A 16,995-nucleotide genomic window follows, 5' to 3' on the forward strand; every position below is an offset into this window, starting at 1 on the left:
TATTTGATACCACAGAGTGTGCAAGTATTATTTCAAACTTCATAATTTCATAGAAGTTCGACCTTTATATTAACACTTACGCAGTCTGAGCTATCAAAACCGCTGCCAAGGTCTTGTGCATAAACCACGCGAGGTTCGATAGAGGGGGTGGGGGTCACAAAAAAATCACGACTGTTCACGTTGGGGGAAGGGGTATAAGGAGACCTCACGTATAATTTTCTACAGTGAACGAAATTACTAGTAAACAAAATTTTAAACAATATATTATACCTACTTTCAGTGGTATGATTTTTTTTCATTGCATTTGGCCTTCATTAAAACGTGTCAAATATCAAAAGTAAAACTTATAGGTAATACCAGTAAAAAAGTATATTGTCTTATGGGTTTTTATTTTGATACATGTCACTTTGTATATATTCACATAAGGCAGTCAGTAAGCTTGATTTCTTGTCAGCTTTGCGGATTAATTTATCACACAGTTGTGGCCCATCTATGCCCAAATTGATGTTACCACCATTTGTTTGTACGAAACGCACTGGAACAAGCTCTTTGTTTGAAACGAAATAAAGACGGCCCTTTATGGCGGACTCATTATCTGTGAAATCATTATTTGGTAACTCTTCAATGCCATCTATTATACTCTGTATTGTATTATTATGACATTCTTTGGTTATTATTCTCGGTATCTTCATCTCATTTTCCTCGTACGCATTTCGAAGATCGGAGTAAGCATTGGTGACTAAACTCTGTGGAGTATTGGATTCGTTTAAAGATTCCCCATCAAAAATATCTTTATCAATGATACTTTCTGTTCCCAGGGATTGTTCTGTACTTAAAGGGGTTGTCGAAATGTGGACCAAAGTAGTGTTGTTATTTAAGATCGGAATGTCATCTTTGTCACCAAGTATCTTAACGTCTGTAACTGGGACGTAGGTATGTATAACATCTTCAGAACCCATTGTGTCTAAATCATTTTCTGGTTTTACTGATGTAGTTTTAGTTGTATCTAAATTGTCTGCAAATAAAGTAGTCGTCGCAATTGCAATTTTCTCCGGATAATCTATTAATAATACATCGTCTGTGGTAGTCGCAGTTGTGTCAGACAGCGCTTCAGCAGGGAAAGTTAAATGTTGTATTTCGTTTATATAATCCGTATTTAAACTGGAGGACGTATTTATATTGACGGCAGCCCACTTTACGATAGGATTGTATGTAGTATCGAATGTCTCCATCACATTATTCCACACAGTATCTGCTTCGGTGCTTTTATTACTCGTTTTAGGTGACTCAGTTACATTGTCATACAGGATATTAGAACCGAAAGGGGATGTTGTATTTTCTGGCTCTGTAAACTCTGGCATGATTGTTTCGTTAGTTTTATTTAATATGTCAGTTTTATTGACAATATTTACAATGTTGTTAACCGACCTAGAATTAGGTTCTTTTTTTGGTAACCCCTGTTTAATTTCATGGAGGCTCTTTTGTACTATAGAAGCAGGCTCACTACACCATGTTTCAATATTTTCCTCTACATCCAAATCAGACCAGTTTTCATATTTGTATAAATTTCTGGCTTCCCAGAATTCTTGGAACTCTTTCATGAATCCATGTTGCCTTGTGTAATGTACAATCTGAAAGTCGAGACATTTAACCAAAGCCTTTTCGGTGGTCTCAAAGTCTTCAATGGAGGTATATTTCTCTTCAGCTGTTCTATCTGTATCTACCGAATCCTGCACGTCTATATCTAAATATAATGGTGACTTTCCTGATTCCTCATCTATTCTGGTATGTGAAAAAGTTTCCGTCTTTTCGAAAATTTCAATATGTGCGCTCTGCGAAGGCAAGGGATCGTTTAGAGGCACTTTCGAAAAGTCATAATCTCTATTTATTCTATATTTTGTTTTTGGGAATAACTTTCCCGGGTTTGAAATGAAGAAAGGCTGAGAATTAAACTCGTCTTGAATTAATGGAACTTCTGCCGGTACAAAGTATACGCCGGTATCGTCTAGAGTGAGCGTGGACGACACTTCGGACTCAATCTCAATATTTACAAAATCCAAACAATTACACTCCAGGGGCACAATGTTTTTTATTGCTTTGGATTCTCTGGAAAAATAAATATCACAAGTACATAATTTATTCATATAATAAAGCAAAATATTTTCTAATAATACCCTTTTAAATCAATGTACTTAAGGCATTTTACTAGTGTATTCTATTATTTCATATTGCAATTAATATGTTTTAAGTTAATGTGGCATACGTACAAGTATTAGATTGTATTCAGTTTTTAGCCAGAATGACAGACTTAATACTTTAAAGGCTAATAAGATTTGAGTTTCCTAAATTCCCCGTGGAACCCGTTATCAGAACTCGGCCTTACAAAAATGCTGAAGTTTCGTTGAGATGTTCCTCCGTTCTGGTCTTCATCAGTAGTTCCACTTTATCATATGTCACAGACGATTCGCTTACTCCTTCAAGGCGAGAGAGGAATGCATCGAATAATTATTAAGCTATTTACTCGTATATTAGTTGTAGTCTTTTATGATTATAATCTCTAGTACAATTGGCACACAGTTAACTTTGGGACAGAATTTAAACCTAGTGACACGAAAACTGGTCTGTATCCACTACAAATACAGCTCTTACTGAAACAAAGAGCAAACGGCCGCCCGTATCTCCAGCGAGGACCGCTTGACTCAAATCAATTAGTTAATTATACAAAAAAAAAGTTGTTAGCTGCTTCGGCTCAACTCATGCGATTTGATTAATATTTACAGTACCCATGGTGCTACTTTACCGCACTAATTATCGACGATGAGTCGGTATACATGGGGTAGGTAGTGATATTAATGGTAGTGATATTAATGGTGTTGATTTAGTCGTAATATAAATCCTTATGCTGAGATTGATTGATTAAAATATAAAACAGCAAAATTCAAGGGATTTTGTTTGCCGTGTGCTTCGAGTCCTTTTTAATTACTGTACTACATTAACAAGAAATACAGGATTTATCGTTTTTATTATAATGAAAAATGAAACAAACGGTTGCAGCGCTGTTTTGAGCGTTGATATATTTTATAGATAGATTTTAGTTGATACGATTAAATCGTTTTAATATATCTAGTCGCTTGCATTACTCATAAAAGCTAATGTAACGATATAAGGTAGGTACCTGACATTCCTCAAAATGGAACATTAATTAAAATAAAAAGAATTAAAAAAATATTTGGGGCTCGATTATTTCGGAAACTATAGCTCTGTAAACCTCTCAAATTCGCATTTGCATTCTAGACTATACAAACAAACTAAAACAATCATGCACGTTATATCTGATTCAAATAGAATCATTTTGAATACTATTTAATCAATCAATTAATTGATATATTATTTAAATAATATTCAAAATGATTCTATTTGAATATGCTTAGCTGCCTAGTGAAACACAAAATTGTGAGATAAATAATTAAATATTATTTGAAGTAATGCTATGCAATACGAGTATTACATATCGCTTAAAAGTTCCAAGTCAACCCTACCAGCTATCATGAAGAAACAAGTTAAATTACTTTGTGCTCTAGAGTATAACTTTGCACACCAATGTCAAAAGATTAAAAGAGCATTTTGACCAGGTGTAGTGAAAAAAAGAAATATGTAAAGTAAGACTTACTTTGAAGTGCAGTAATCATAGCATGTACGTGAGCCTCCTGGAGCTGCCACAGCCAAAGACACAAGGATGGGGAAGCACACAGCCAACATCTTGGCTCACTCGGACGCTACACACCACATGCAAATACTAATTAGAAAAAAAAGCGTTAATATTTAAATCGGCTGTGAGCGTAGCCGTTCTGGTAATGATTCTTTTACAGTGGTGACCACTAATTATTGAGCGATAAATGTTAATTTGCTTTGAAAACATCAGCTATTTGCAGCGGCATCGGCATGGCGAAACGTGCCTAAGTATTAAGGTCGCAGAACATTGTTCACTGGATCGGCATGTCGCAATCGATAATGCATTGTCCGGAGATAACGGATCATCATGCACGCTTCACATCAGATTTCTGAAGATGGTAATCTAATAATAGAAAATGTATAATATTTATTCATCTCTTCCGCTTAATTTCTATATCACCTTATCGATTATTGTTAATTACCTTCTTAATTCAATTTCGTTTAGTTATAGGTATTATATTTAAATTATTATTTTTTACCTTTTATTATAGCTACATTAACTATATTGGAAATGTTGTAAGATCAAACATTTGACATGTAGGAATTGAACCTTTTGGACTACGATAACTTTGCACTAACTTGGCAATAACTTAATTGGCCTCGAAAATACGAGTCCATCTGTTGCACATTCGGCCGAGTAATTACAAAGTGCTTTTCAGGACTACTCTGAGGAAATTAATTAATTAAACATACCTATGTAGTTTGAGACTTTTTACGGCAGATGACAAATTCATACACTTCAAAAACTATCAAAACAGTAATAAACCTCGCAGTCGGGGTAATTTTTGTAGGCAAAGGCATACGCATTAGTAATATTATAATAAACGTACAACACAACTACCTAAACCAGGTCATTTAAGGAAAACTTATATGAAATTTAATAAAAAAGTCTATTATCTAAATTCAATGGGCTCAATCTGTCGCTTGTTTTTATGTTTAACAGAAATGAAAACACCAACGCCTTAGTAAAGAAAATATTAAGTCTGCAAAATATATGATCAAGCTCATATCTTTTCACAGGCACTATCTATAAAAAACGATCAAGGAAGCGTTATGTTCATATTATATTATAGGTATTTAATATTTGGGAGACACATATAAAAACTCAAAAACCGGGCAAGTGCGAGTCGGACTCGCGCACGAAGGGTTCCGTACCATAATGCAAAAAAAAAAGCAAAAACAAAAACGGTCACCCATCCAAGTACTGACCACTCCCGACGTTGCTTAACTTTGGTCAAAAATCACGTTTGTTGTATGGGAGCCCCATTTAAATCTTAATTTTATTCTGTTTTTAGTATTTGTTGTTATAGCGGCAACAGAAATACATCATCTGTGAAAATTTCAACTGTCTAGCTATCACGGTTCGTGAGATACAGCCTGGTGACAGAAGGACGGACGGACAGCGAAGTCTTAGTAATAGGGTCCCGTTTTACCCTTTGGGTACGGAACCCTAAAAATGCGCGTTTTCTCGGAGATAACACCTAGCTAGATCAATTTTTCGCCCCCGAAAACATATAGCAAATTTTATCTAAATCGTTAGAGGCGCTTCCGAGATCCTCGAAATATATAAGTTATTTGTTTTACAAGGGGGCAAAAATATCGTTTAACCGCTCGTGCTAATATTGATAACCGAATAAGCGAAAGTTTCCAAAATTGAACCACGAGCGAGCGAGTGATTCGAGAAGTGGAATATTGAGCGTTGCGAGGGTTTCAAGGCACGAGGGATAAACAAATTTTGCCACCGAGTGAAACACAAAATTTTTCACGACACCAATGCAAGCTGTAAAACATCAAACAAAATGAAATTAAATCCAAATTAATGTTATTAAATTTTATAGTCCATTCTATCTGCCAGTGCCAACATGAGCAAACAACTCAAAATTTGCATAACATTACTTTGCCACACATGTGGATAAGATACAACTTTCTTATCAGTTTTTGAAGTACAAAGTACGTACTTAAGCCTTTCCGAGCTGGTGTGGTGAAAATAAATATGTATATCTATATACCTATAATAATTGTTCGTTTAAAGGTATAATATAATATTACGTCATATTCTCATAGAAATTTGACATAAATTATGAATAATCACATTATTAATCACACTTAGTCATTGCAAATGCCATGCAGGGTTACTTGAGTCAATTTTAGAATACTCAGGGAATATACTCTAAGTATCCCAGCTTAGCAGCTTAGATATAGTCTCTTCGTCCTGGTTAGAAATGGAATCGATTGCAATCAAATTATTTTTTGCTCAAAATTGGCCATTTTGTTGCTGACTGTAATTTTTTTTTCAAAACATTTAAACATTCCAGACATTACCAGGTCAATAATCTTTAATTTAAAAGTTAGAAAGGTCTTTTTATGTCTATAAAACGACCTGCCTAAGTGGGGATCCGATATCAGTCCTCAATGCCCCATTTAAAAAATAATTCTGTATCTGTAGGCATACTTCGATATCATTACCTATCTCCCCTGTGTGATTATTTCAAAAATACCGTAGTATGATAACATAGTAGAGTTATCTATAGGAATTACGTTAATATCACGTCAACATGTAAAAATGTTGCCTCCGTAATTTGCGATTGCATTCTCCAGAAATCAAATACCTCTCGTCCCTTTCCTATAGTTCGTTTTTTTTAGCATTAGAAAGAACTTCGCAGAAGTAAGCTTGTGGTTCCAAATCCGGCACTTTTAGCGGTAATAATTTGAAGTAAATTATATGTATTGACCGTGCTACATTAATAGATAATTAAATAATTATTAACAATTAAAGAGCCTGATAAAAACTGTACGCTTACTTCTGTGGAGTTCTTTCTAATGCTAAAAAAACGGACTATAATACAATGTCGCTACATGTATTCCCTACAATGAAAAAAAGTAACAAGTTAACAACTACTGTCTCATTTTTCGGTTAGTCTAAGGCAATCACAAATTTAGTTAGCTACGACTTGACTTTGCTATTTATTATATTTATATTTTTTTATTCGCGCAGTACAGACTTGGAGTGGTTGCAAACTAAATGCCTAATTTAATACGCATTACTAATCATATTGAAAACAAACAACTTTTTTTGTAGTTATATGTATTCAAGTAATATTACCATACTAACTAAATACCGCGCAAACTTTGCAAAAACTTGGCAGTAAGAATGCATACATGACATTGGCCCTACAAGTAGGTAGGTTCCATTACTTGATGATGATATTGATGATGTAGCATTAGACATGAAAACTTAGGGTGGTCCGATTGTAACTGTGGCAAAAGCAACTAGGTACTCTAAGAATAAAAGAATCGAGTCTAAAGGCCAGTTTATCAGTTCGCTGGACGATATCAGCCTGTGTATTCGCGTTACCTTTTGCGATTAAGTGACAAGCTGATATCGTCCGGCGTAATCTGTGGGCCCCTTACAGCTAGAGCCACTTATTCCACGGGTGCTCTGTTATGTCTACGGCTCGTAAGTCGAAAATTCAGGATTCGAATCGATGAATTTCCTTACTGAACATCATCAAGATTACTATATTAAATTATTGGAAACTGTAGCGGTATCATTTTTCAAAAACTCCGCTTACGGCACCTTAAGCTATCAATATATCAAAAGTATGTAAGTATGTATATCAGAATGGAAGATAATTTTGATGCATAGTCATTAGTCACGCTACTTTTGCATCTGACTGTAGGTATAAAATTATACCTATAGCAAAATTTTACTGCCCAGAGGCACTTAAACGACTTTGATTCCGTCACACGATCGGAGTCGTTATTTTCCATAATATTGCATGTTTCCTTCCTTGGCTGTATAAAAACTTAAACGGGAGTATGTTTTTCGTTGTCGAAGTCGCTGAGCTTTAATACATTTAAATGTATGCAAATAGATGTCTCCTTACGACGACCGGTCAAGTTAAAGGTGATAACAGCGTGTTTGGCGCAATAACAAAATTGCTGATACTTACCTACACGATGCCTTTTCACTTCGTGTTTGTGCAATGTATTTAGATAAACCAAAGAACAACATGAATAAAAGTTTACTGATAGTACTTATAATAATTATATTCTTACATAATGCATACCTCGAGGACGGTCTGATAGAAATGTTGTGTCTATTAATTATTAGGGTTCCTTGCCTTTATATTAAAAAAGAAACGGAACCCTTATGGGATCACTTTGTTGTCCGTCCGTCCGGCCGTCTGTCTGTCAAGACCCTTCTCGAGAACGCGTGGAGGTATCGAGTTGAAATTAAAACCAAATACTCGGTCTACAGCCTCTCGTAGCTGTGAAAAAATCAAACGTCTATTTAACGGACGGCCAGTCGGCCATTTATGCCGCAGAATACTTGGACAGAGAATAGAATATTTCGACACTCAAGGGAATCTAATCAAAATTTATAGGGATTTTGGCAAGTAATACGCGTCTTACACACTACAACTATATTTGTAAAAAATTAAAAATAAAGTTATATCTGTACGTAACCCTCGGAGGGAGAGTCCAATTCGCACTTGGCCGATTTATATCTTTGTTTTAGGTAGGTAGATACTTAAATGAACAGTATGAACACAGTAAAGAGCAAAGAAAATCTTTATAGTTATTTTCATGAGAACGTGATGCCCTGCAAGTTACCTTGAAACTAAAATGCTACAAGTAGTCCTTTCTAACTGGGATCTAATTTAAATCTTAAACTAGAATTTTGACCCGCCTCGGACTCCGATTGGGGCCGGGTTTGGGGCTTCTAGGACTGGTACTTAACTGTGATTGCGACTAAGTACTTACATTTGGGACTGTTATTTGTTACTGCGACTGTGGCCTTACTTAGGCCATAAACTTAGTCATGTTTAGACTTTTCTTATGAATGAGGTTAATGAACCACAATGGAATCTTTTGAATGGGTGCTACTAAGTCACAAACATTACATGAGACATTCATTTGTAATTTGCATACTTAAATATGCGTGCCTACGTACGTAAAAAAATAGATTTCGGGTGATTTTAAGGTCATTAATTTTGGTAGAACTGTTGTCGTTTATACATATATAGGTACAAATAAATGAATCAAACCAATCTACCAAAATAATGACCTAAATAATAATCCAAAATGTTTTGAAAGGATGTTATCCTAAAAAATACGAATAGGTAGGTGCGAATCGTATCTTCTTTTATGAGTTCTAGGTTCCTACTTAGGTCACTAAGTAGGAACCTAGAAGCCTCGACTTCTGAATGAATTATACATCACATTCCTCCATACTACTCCATAAATTTACAAATCATGATGCCTTTATCATGTGATTCATATGTTAAAGTTGTTACAAAGTCGTAATTTGTTTCTTTATTTCGTCTCCTGTCAGTATAAAAGTCAAAAATGGTTTTTCTTATCTTGACTAACCGTTTGGACCCAATTTAAAAATGGATCAATTAGTTGTTAAGTACATACTTTACGATACCCTTTAATGTGATTTTTCTGATTAGTCACTATGTAGCTCAATGTCAGGTCAATAAAGTACCTACCTACTTAATTGCGCAATGATTTCAGGAAATAATATTTGAGTAAGTAGGTATAATATTTGTGAGTCTTCCTGTAAGATTACATGTACCTTTATTTACTGGAAATAAAGAATATTTTGCAAGGTAAAGTAACCGTCTTAACGGTTTAGCACTATTAACACATGGCGAAGTGTTAAGTTGACGTGTCAAAGAGTTTGGCGTGACTTGCTAAATAATACAGTTTCGTCATACCACTAAATAGGTATAACATTTAATAAAAAAATATGCAATAACATAAGTACTTAAACAAAATGCAAAACGAGACGGGTGTCACGGGTGTACAATAGAAACCGAAAATCAAGAGTTATAGTGATTAAAGAATTTATTTTAAAGAACCACAAAAAAACAAAAAAAAATAACATTTCACTAAAATAGGAAATACCTACACGATAAAAAATAAACTATAAGTGAGCATGCAGATAATTAACTAAAAAAATCTAAAACATGCCAAGCAAATTGAGGGTCAATGTATTGTACGCCAAATTCTGGCTGATTGTGATGTAACCAAACACTAACCCTACCACCATTTATAACCACTCACTCACTCATTTATTAGTAAATAAATTACGTGTAAAAACGGCACACGATCATTTAATATCATTATATTTAGTAAACTTATACTTAGATAAGCTTTTGGGTAAGTACTTATGTCTAATTTAAACACAACTGTTGCTAAGTTATTTTATCATATAAATTTACACTATAGACTTATTGCATTTTCAACTCTAAGCCCATGCATGTTGAGCTAATCGGTCATAATTTTTTCTTGAAATGAGTGCCTTTCATCCCTTGGTTAACAATCTACTATAAATAGCAGCACGGTTTGCAGACGTTTATGATGTTGACCCAACGAATAATTCAAGTTTGTGACCTATTGTTTTTAAATAAACATAAGAACCTTGTTTCATAATGACTAAGTGATAGTTATCATCTCAAAAATATATATTTAGGGGTGTCTACGGGGGTAGGGTGAACTTACTTCACCTTTTTAGTAGTGAAAGTGGATGCTACGTTTTATAAGTGGAAAGTTTATAGGTAGCACAACCAATTATTTTCGATGTTATGAACCAACTAGGTATTATCAATAATTGAACTAACCTTGAAATTAAACTGACCTTGACTGACCTCAGCAAAGGTTGGAAGATAAATAACATAATAATACAAAACAATATGCAAGTAGGTACCTTCGTTTTATTAATAATGCGAGGCGGTTTCTGCCACTTGAAGGGATAAACATTATGAATTTATGACTATATTTAGGAACATGAACAGGATCTTAGCAGTCAAATCTGACCTAACCTAACTGTACATATATATAGGTACATATTATGTATCAAATGAGTTGCATTGTAGTTTTACTGTTTATATGTAGGTACATAGAATCAATGTAGGTGGGTAGTTTTTTAGACAACGTATCGAACACCAATTTCCAGTTTTTACATCATAATATTTATCAGATTATGATAAGATTCTTGGCTTAGGTATGATGTATGTACTTACTTACTTATTGTACTTTGCCAAAGGAGGATGTTTTTAATTCGTTCTAAATTCTTCTGTAGGTAGATGTTTTTATAATCTTCTTCAATATTTCGAATGAAGAAGATTCTCAGTTCGGTTTTGGAAAATGATTCATTACAGGATCATACGAGTCTCGAATATTAATAATTTGTTCTAACAAAACAGTTTTATCTTTTTACTGGCCGTAATTTGCGTTTTTTGAACTCATTGTAAAATTACACTCCTAGATGGGTCCCATGTTTGTCAAAACCTAGTTCTGATGATGGGATCCGTGTTGGGGAATCAAGGCAACTCTTCAATATAGCGATTTTTGAATTTTCATCAACAAATCATGCATAAGTACTTTGTACTTTTTAACCGGCTTCCAAATCCCAAAGGAGGAGGTTATCAATTCGGTTGTATGTTTTTTTTTTTTTTTTTTTTATTATTTTTTTATTTTTTATGTTTGTTACTCCATATCTCCGTCATTACTGGACCGATTTTGAAAATTATTTTTTTGATTGTATGTATATGCATACAGATTGGTCCCGTTTTTGTCAAAATCCAGTTCTGATGATGGGATCCATGAGGAATCGACGGAACTCCTCAAATCTTAAAGGCATACATATGGTGATTTTTGTGTTTTTATCAACAAATCAAGCATATACATTCAAAAACGTGACATTTGATGAAGTGGAACTGCTGATGATGATCAGAACGGAACTCTTCAACGACGCATAGTTCACCTTTGGCGATTTGTCCTCTTCGTTATGTTTGTTAAGCAAGTTAAGTTTTTAAGCCACAATTTTATCAAGCTCGAGTTCTGATGATGGGATCCATGAGAAATCGAGGGAACTCCTCAAATTTTAAAGGCATGCGTATAGAGATTTTTGTATTTTCATCAGAAAATCAAGCATTTTCATTAAAAACTGTCGCATTTGATGAAGTGGAACTGCTGATGATGATCAGAACGGAACTCTTCAACGACGCATAGTTCACCTTTGGCGATCTGTCCTCTTCGTTATGTCTGTTAAGCAAGTTTAGTTTTTAAGCCACATTTCTGTCAAGCTCGAGTTCTGATGATGGGATCCATAAGGAATCGAGGGAACTCCTCAAATCTTAAAGGCATACGTATAGAATTTTTTGTATTATCATCATAAAATCAAGCATTTACATTAAAAACTGTCGCATTTGATGAAGTGGAACTGCTGATGATGATCAGAACAGAACTCTTCAACGACGCATAGTACATGTTTGGTGATTTCGAATTTCGATTTTGACTTGGACTGGGACCCGGACTCATACCCGGATCCGGTTCGGACCCGGACTCGGACTCGGACTCGGACCCGGACTCGGACCCGGACTCGGACCCGGACTCGGACCCGGACTCTGACCCGGACCCGGACTTGGACCAGGACTCGGACCCGGACTCTGACTCAGAGACCCGGAACTTGACCCGGAAAACCACTATGATACCTAAACTAAATAAACCACTATGATTACCTACCATAAAATGTGGGTATGATGATGCCAAACCCCTCCCGCTCAAACTCCCGTACACCGCACCGCATTCGCCGTTAAGTGGGTTAGGTTAGGTTTGAACTGCGATCCTCACAGAACCGAACAAAAGTGGGTTAGGTTTGGTTAGAACTGCGAGTCTTACAGAAACGAAATGCTACTAGAAAAGTGGGTTTGATTAGGTTCGAACTGCGATCCTCACAGAACCGAACTGCTATCAGAGAAGTGGGTTAGGTTAGGCTATATAACTACGACCCTTACGGAAACGAAATGCTACTAGAAAGTAGGTACTGGTTTTACCTCCTTTTCTACATAGTGCACCATCTACCATAATCTTTCACCGGGCCCCATAGAAGTCGGTTCTTTTTTTCTTAAAAATTATTTAATGTCATTTGATGAAGTGGAACTTCTGATGGAGACCAGTGCCCTGTTAATCAAAAGCTTGTAACTTGTAATACAAGTGGAAGTCCCTTTCTAACAAAAGCTGTCAAAAAGGGACTTCCACATAAATTACAAGTTACAAGCTTTTGATAAACAGGGCTCAGAACGGAGCTACTCAACGACACTTATTTAATTTTTTTGTCAAAGTCTAGTTCTGGTTATGAGGACACGAGGAATTGAGACATCAGGCAACTCCTCAAGACCTAATAGCTAAAGTTTATTCTTCTTAATGGTAACATTCCATTTCTAACCGCAGCTGCACTACCGGTACTGAACGCGTCGCTGTCATTGTCAATTTTCATAGTAAAATTGACAGTAGTGCAGCTGTCGTTGGAAATGGAATGTTACCCTAATTCGGTAGTGCCTTGCTACTTAAAGCGTATACCTGCTCGTATAGCTTGTCAGTGAACTAGTAAATACAAGCTATATAATAATTAGGAGTGGGTAATAAATAAATAAATAAATAAATAAATAAATATTATAGGACATTCTTACACAGACTGACTAAGTCCCACAGTAAGCTCAAGAAGGCTTGTGTTGTGGGTACTCAGACAACGATATATATAATATACAAATACTTAAATACATAGAAAACACCCATGACTCAGGAACAAATATCTGTATCATCATACAAATAAATGCCCTTACTGGGATTCGAACCCAGGACCATCGGCTTCGCAGGCAGGGTCACTACCCACTAAGCCAGACCGGTCGTCAAATTAATAGCAAACATAAATGACTTGTGGCAAGACTTCATATTCAGTTTGATAGGATTTAATTATAAAATCGCAATTGCGTGAAAAACGCAATTGTGTAGAAAAGAGGACAGTGTTGCTAAATTAAAACCTCATGTTTTTTTACCTCGTCCCCTAAATACATTATATTACCGTACCGTCCTATCAATTAAATACAATACTTACCTATTTTTATTGACATGTAGTTGTCTACTGTTACTATTTTTCACACCCGCTTTGAAAGCACTGTGACAAAATTTTATCATCTAGACTAATCTAGAGCGCAAAGTAACTAACTAGGTAGGTACCTACCTACTTCTTTCTTTAAATTTAATGTTATAATGATATTATAAAGAAAAAAAAAAACGGAAAATAATGCAAAAAGAAAACGGTCACCCATCCAAGTACTGACCACGCCCGACGTTGCTTAACTTGCTTTGGTCAAAAATCACGTTTGCTGTATGGGAGCCCCACTTAAATCTTTATTTTATTCTGTTTTTAGTATTTGTTGTTATAGCGGCAACAGAAATACATCATCTGCGAAAATTTCAACTGTCTAGCTATCACGGTTCGTGAGATACAGCCTGTGGCCTATTTTATAAAGCTACAAGTTACAATTTACAAGCGGAAGTCACGTTCTAACACATAGGGTTAGAAAGAGACTTCCGCTTGTAAATTGTAACTTGTAGCTTTATAAAATGGGCCACTGGTGACAGACAGACGGACGGACGGACGGACAGCGAAGTCTTAGTAATGGGTGTCATTCTGAATCCCTAACAACGTTTGTCCTAAAGTCACTTGCTCTAACTGGTTCGTCCTAATGGGCACATGCCCTAACAAGCAATTGTCATAACGATTATTTTCCATAATGTAATGGTTAGCCGAAGAATCATTTGTCCTAAGCATGTATACCATAACTATCAAGATCCCTAAAGTTTTTTACCATATTTTCGAAATCCCTAACAATGCTTGGCATAAAATAACATGCTCTAACTGTTTTGACCTAATGGCTATTGCCCTAATGATCTATTATCATAACAGTTACTTTTCCTATTGATCAATTATCATAACAATTACTTTCCATAATGAATGGTAACGAACTGTTGCCACAAAAGTGGGTTAGGTTAGGTTAAAACCGCGACCCTCGCAAAAACGAACTGCTGCCACAAAAGTGGGTTAGGTTAGGTTAGAACCGCGACCCTCGCAAAAACGAACTGCTGCCACAAAAGTGGGTTAGGTTAGAACTGTGACCCTCGAAAAAACGAACTGCTGCCACAAAAGTGGATTAGGTTAGGTTAGAACTGTGACCCTCAAAAAAACGAACTGCTGCCTCAAAAGTGGGTTAGGTTAGGTTAGAACTGCGATCCTCGCAAAAATGAAGTGCTGCCATTGGTTAGGTTAGGAGGGAAATTTAAATTAGGACATACGAGTAATGGTCAAGAAACGATAGGCTAAGTAAAATTAGGTAACATCATGGTTAGGATATATAATTTTTAGGCCTAACAATAATTAGGAAAAAAAATAATTATGCTACATAACATTAGGATAAATACTCAATATGGAAAGTGCCATTAGGGAAAAACATATTAGGACAAAAAAAAAATCGGCCAGTCGATAATAGGGAAACCAAAATTAGGGTATACAAGTGTTAGGACAATTGATCATTATGACAAACAATATTAGGGAATGCAAAGATAGGATAAAAAACTTTAGGGATTCAGATATAGATCCCTTAGTAATAGGGTCCCGTTTTACCCTTTGGGTACGGAACCCTAAAAAGAACGGCTTACTATTAACCGGGCAACTAAAATATTAAACAGGAACTTTCATTGGGCATATAATAATATAATTTGGCTGTGCATTAATATTTTAGCGCCAAAAACAAAATATTAGCCTCAAATATAAGCACCATATTATTAAAAAAAACTGGCAGCAAAATCAAGCCTCCCAAAAAAATTATAGGGAACTTAAAGTGATAGGTTGGCCACTAAAATAATCAATTTGGCAACTAAGGCCTGATTCGAATTCAATCTGCCAAATTGAAAACCCTATTAATGGTACTGAAGCTTGCTGAATCAAGATTTGTTTTCCATAATTTATTGAAAATTTGTTTAAAAATTGTTATTTATAAGTAAATTCATCATTTTCCATTTCTTCCCGCTCCTGTCGTTAGTTTTGTTGTATGCCCTCCATCATACATCCGACAGTGTTTTTTGACAGTTTCTTAGTTTGAGTCCTATCAAGAACAATGTTTATTTTGAAATATTATATTGCATATAGTTTTTGTTGTTTTAACGAACTAATTCCTTGGACACTCCACTCCATACCGTTCAATAGGTCAATACTGTGGGACTTTGTTGAATCAAGTTTTTTGGTCCGATTTCGAGGGTACTGGCTTAAGCATGCTGATTGCCTCATAAACATCGTGGATCATCTCCAAATATTATCAAAGTAATATTGGAAATCCGCATTATTAAACTAAAGCTGCGAACCGTTTCTTTTAGTGATGTTGGTGTCGATTTCTCTGTCGAAAAGTAACCAATGCCCGGTAACTGACACCACATCGACGAAATTCCTGATACGCCAGATATTTGAAGATATGTCTAGATCCTCATTGTTTCATGGATATTGCAATGAAATTACCTTTCAGTATTGGTATAATATTAGGTAACAGGTTATGTTGGAAATTAGTTATGTGCAAGTTTCTTCCATACTTATCAAGTTTTTGACAGCAATTTGGCGCCTAATTAAAAAGACGGCGGCGTTTATTTGATTTTTTTGATCATCTTAGAATTGATAAAAAAAAATTTTTTTGGTATAATAATTTTGTGATTCTGATAATTATAATGTCGTAGTGTATATATAAAGTAAGCTAGAAAATATCCAAGAAAAATCACTCTGAATTTGTCAAATTTGTTTCGAATCAGGCCTTAATATTGTAAAGCGATCATAAAATTTAGTTGTCAGATGACAACTAAATTCTAAAAACTATAGTTATTTACTTAGGTGTGAACAGTTAGCTGTTCACACGTAAGTAAATAACTATAGTCGTAACTGAGCATGTCGTTTCAGCTAGGTAGTATTTTAACACGAAAGCAGTTAAATTTAATGAATATTGGTCACTTTTTACATAAAACACCTCAAATTAATTTACCAATACGTAATGGTCAGTATACTTATAGTCGACATTTCTAATCAAACGCCTAATGGCCATTATTCCATTAGATCTTTAAATTTTTAATTATTAATTTCAATAGTTACCACTGTGTTCTGCTAGAGTCAACAAATGGGTGCGACGACGTGCAAAGCGAGGATGAGCGTGTTAGGTTGACCGTGTAATGACCAAACAAAATATTTTTAATAGAACTTCATTTTTGAATTAATGCCGTTTTCTTTTTAAAATGTGGTTCATAAATGGTCTCCAATATAATAATAAAGTTGCCAAATAAATACCTACTTGGTACCTGCCTAAAAATAATCAAAAGCTGTAACGGCATTAAAATACAACTCATATTGATATATTTTAAGGCTCCGTTTTT

At 35.2% G+C, this 16,995-nt stretch overlaps 1 protein-coding gene across 1 annotated transcript; it reads right to left on the reverse strand.

The window, feature by feature from the left end:
* Window positions 1–370: 370 nt before the first annotated feature.
* On the reverse strand, window positions 371–3,944 carry LOC134678200 (uncharacterized). The gene is made up of 2 exons (XM_063536665.1): window positions 3,671–3,944; window positions 371–2,106 (listed from the first exon to the last, which is right to left on the reverse strand). Exons 1-2 carry the CDS (start codon window positions 3,757–3,759, stop codon window positions 378–380), a joined length of 1,818 nt encoding a protein of 605 aa, XP_063392735.1. The 5' UTR covers window positions 3,760–3,944; the 3' UTR covers window positions 371–377.
* Between the last annotated feature and the right edge of the window lie 13,051 nt (window positions 3,945–16,995).

This window comes from Cydia fagiglandana, chromosome Z (assembly GCF_963556715.1).
Source record: "Cydia fagiglandana chromosome Z, ilCydFagi1.1, whole genome shotgun sequence".
Classification (NCBI taxonomy): Eukaryota; Metazoa; Arthropoda; class Insecta; order Lepidoptera; family Tortricidae; genus Cydia; species Cydia fagiglandana.

Excerpts from the sequence above, each read along its gene's own strand:
- LOC134678200 (XM_063536665.1), bottom strand. The coding sequence starts at position 3,759 with ATGTTGGCTGTGTGCTTCCCCATCCTTGTGTCTTTGGCTGTGGCAGCT. Across the intron at positions 2,107-3,670 it reads TATGATTACTGCACTTCAAA|AGAATCCAAAGCAATAAAAA; the intron begins GTAAGTCTTACT and ends TTATTTTTCCAG.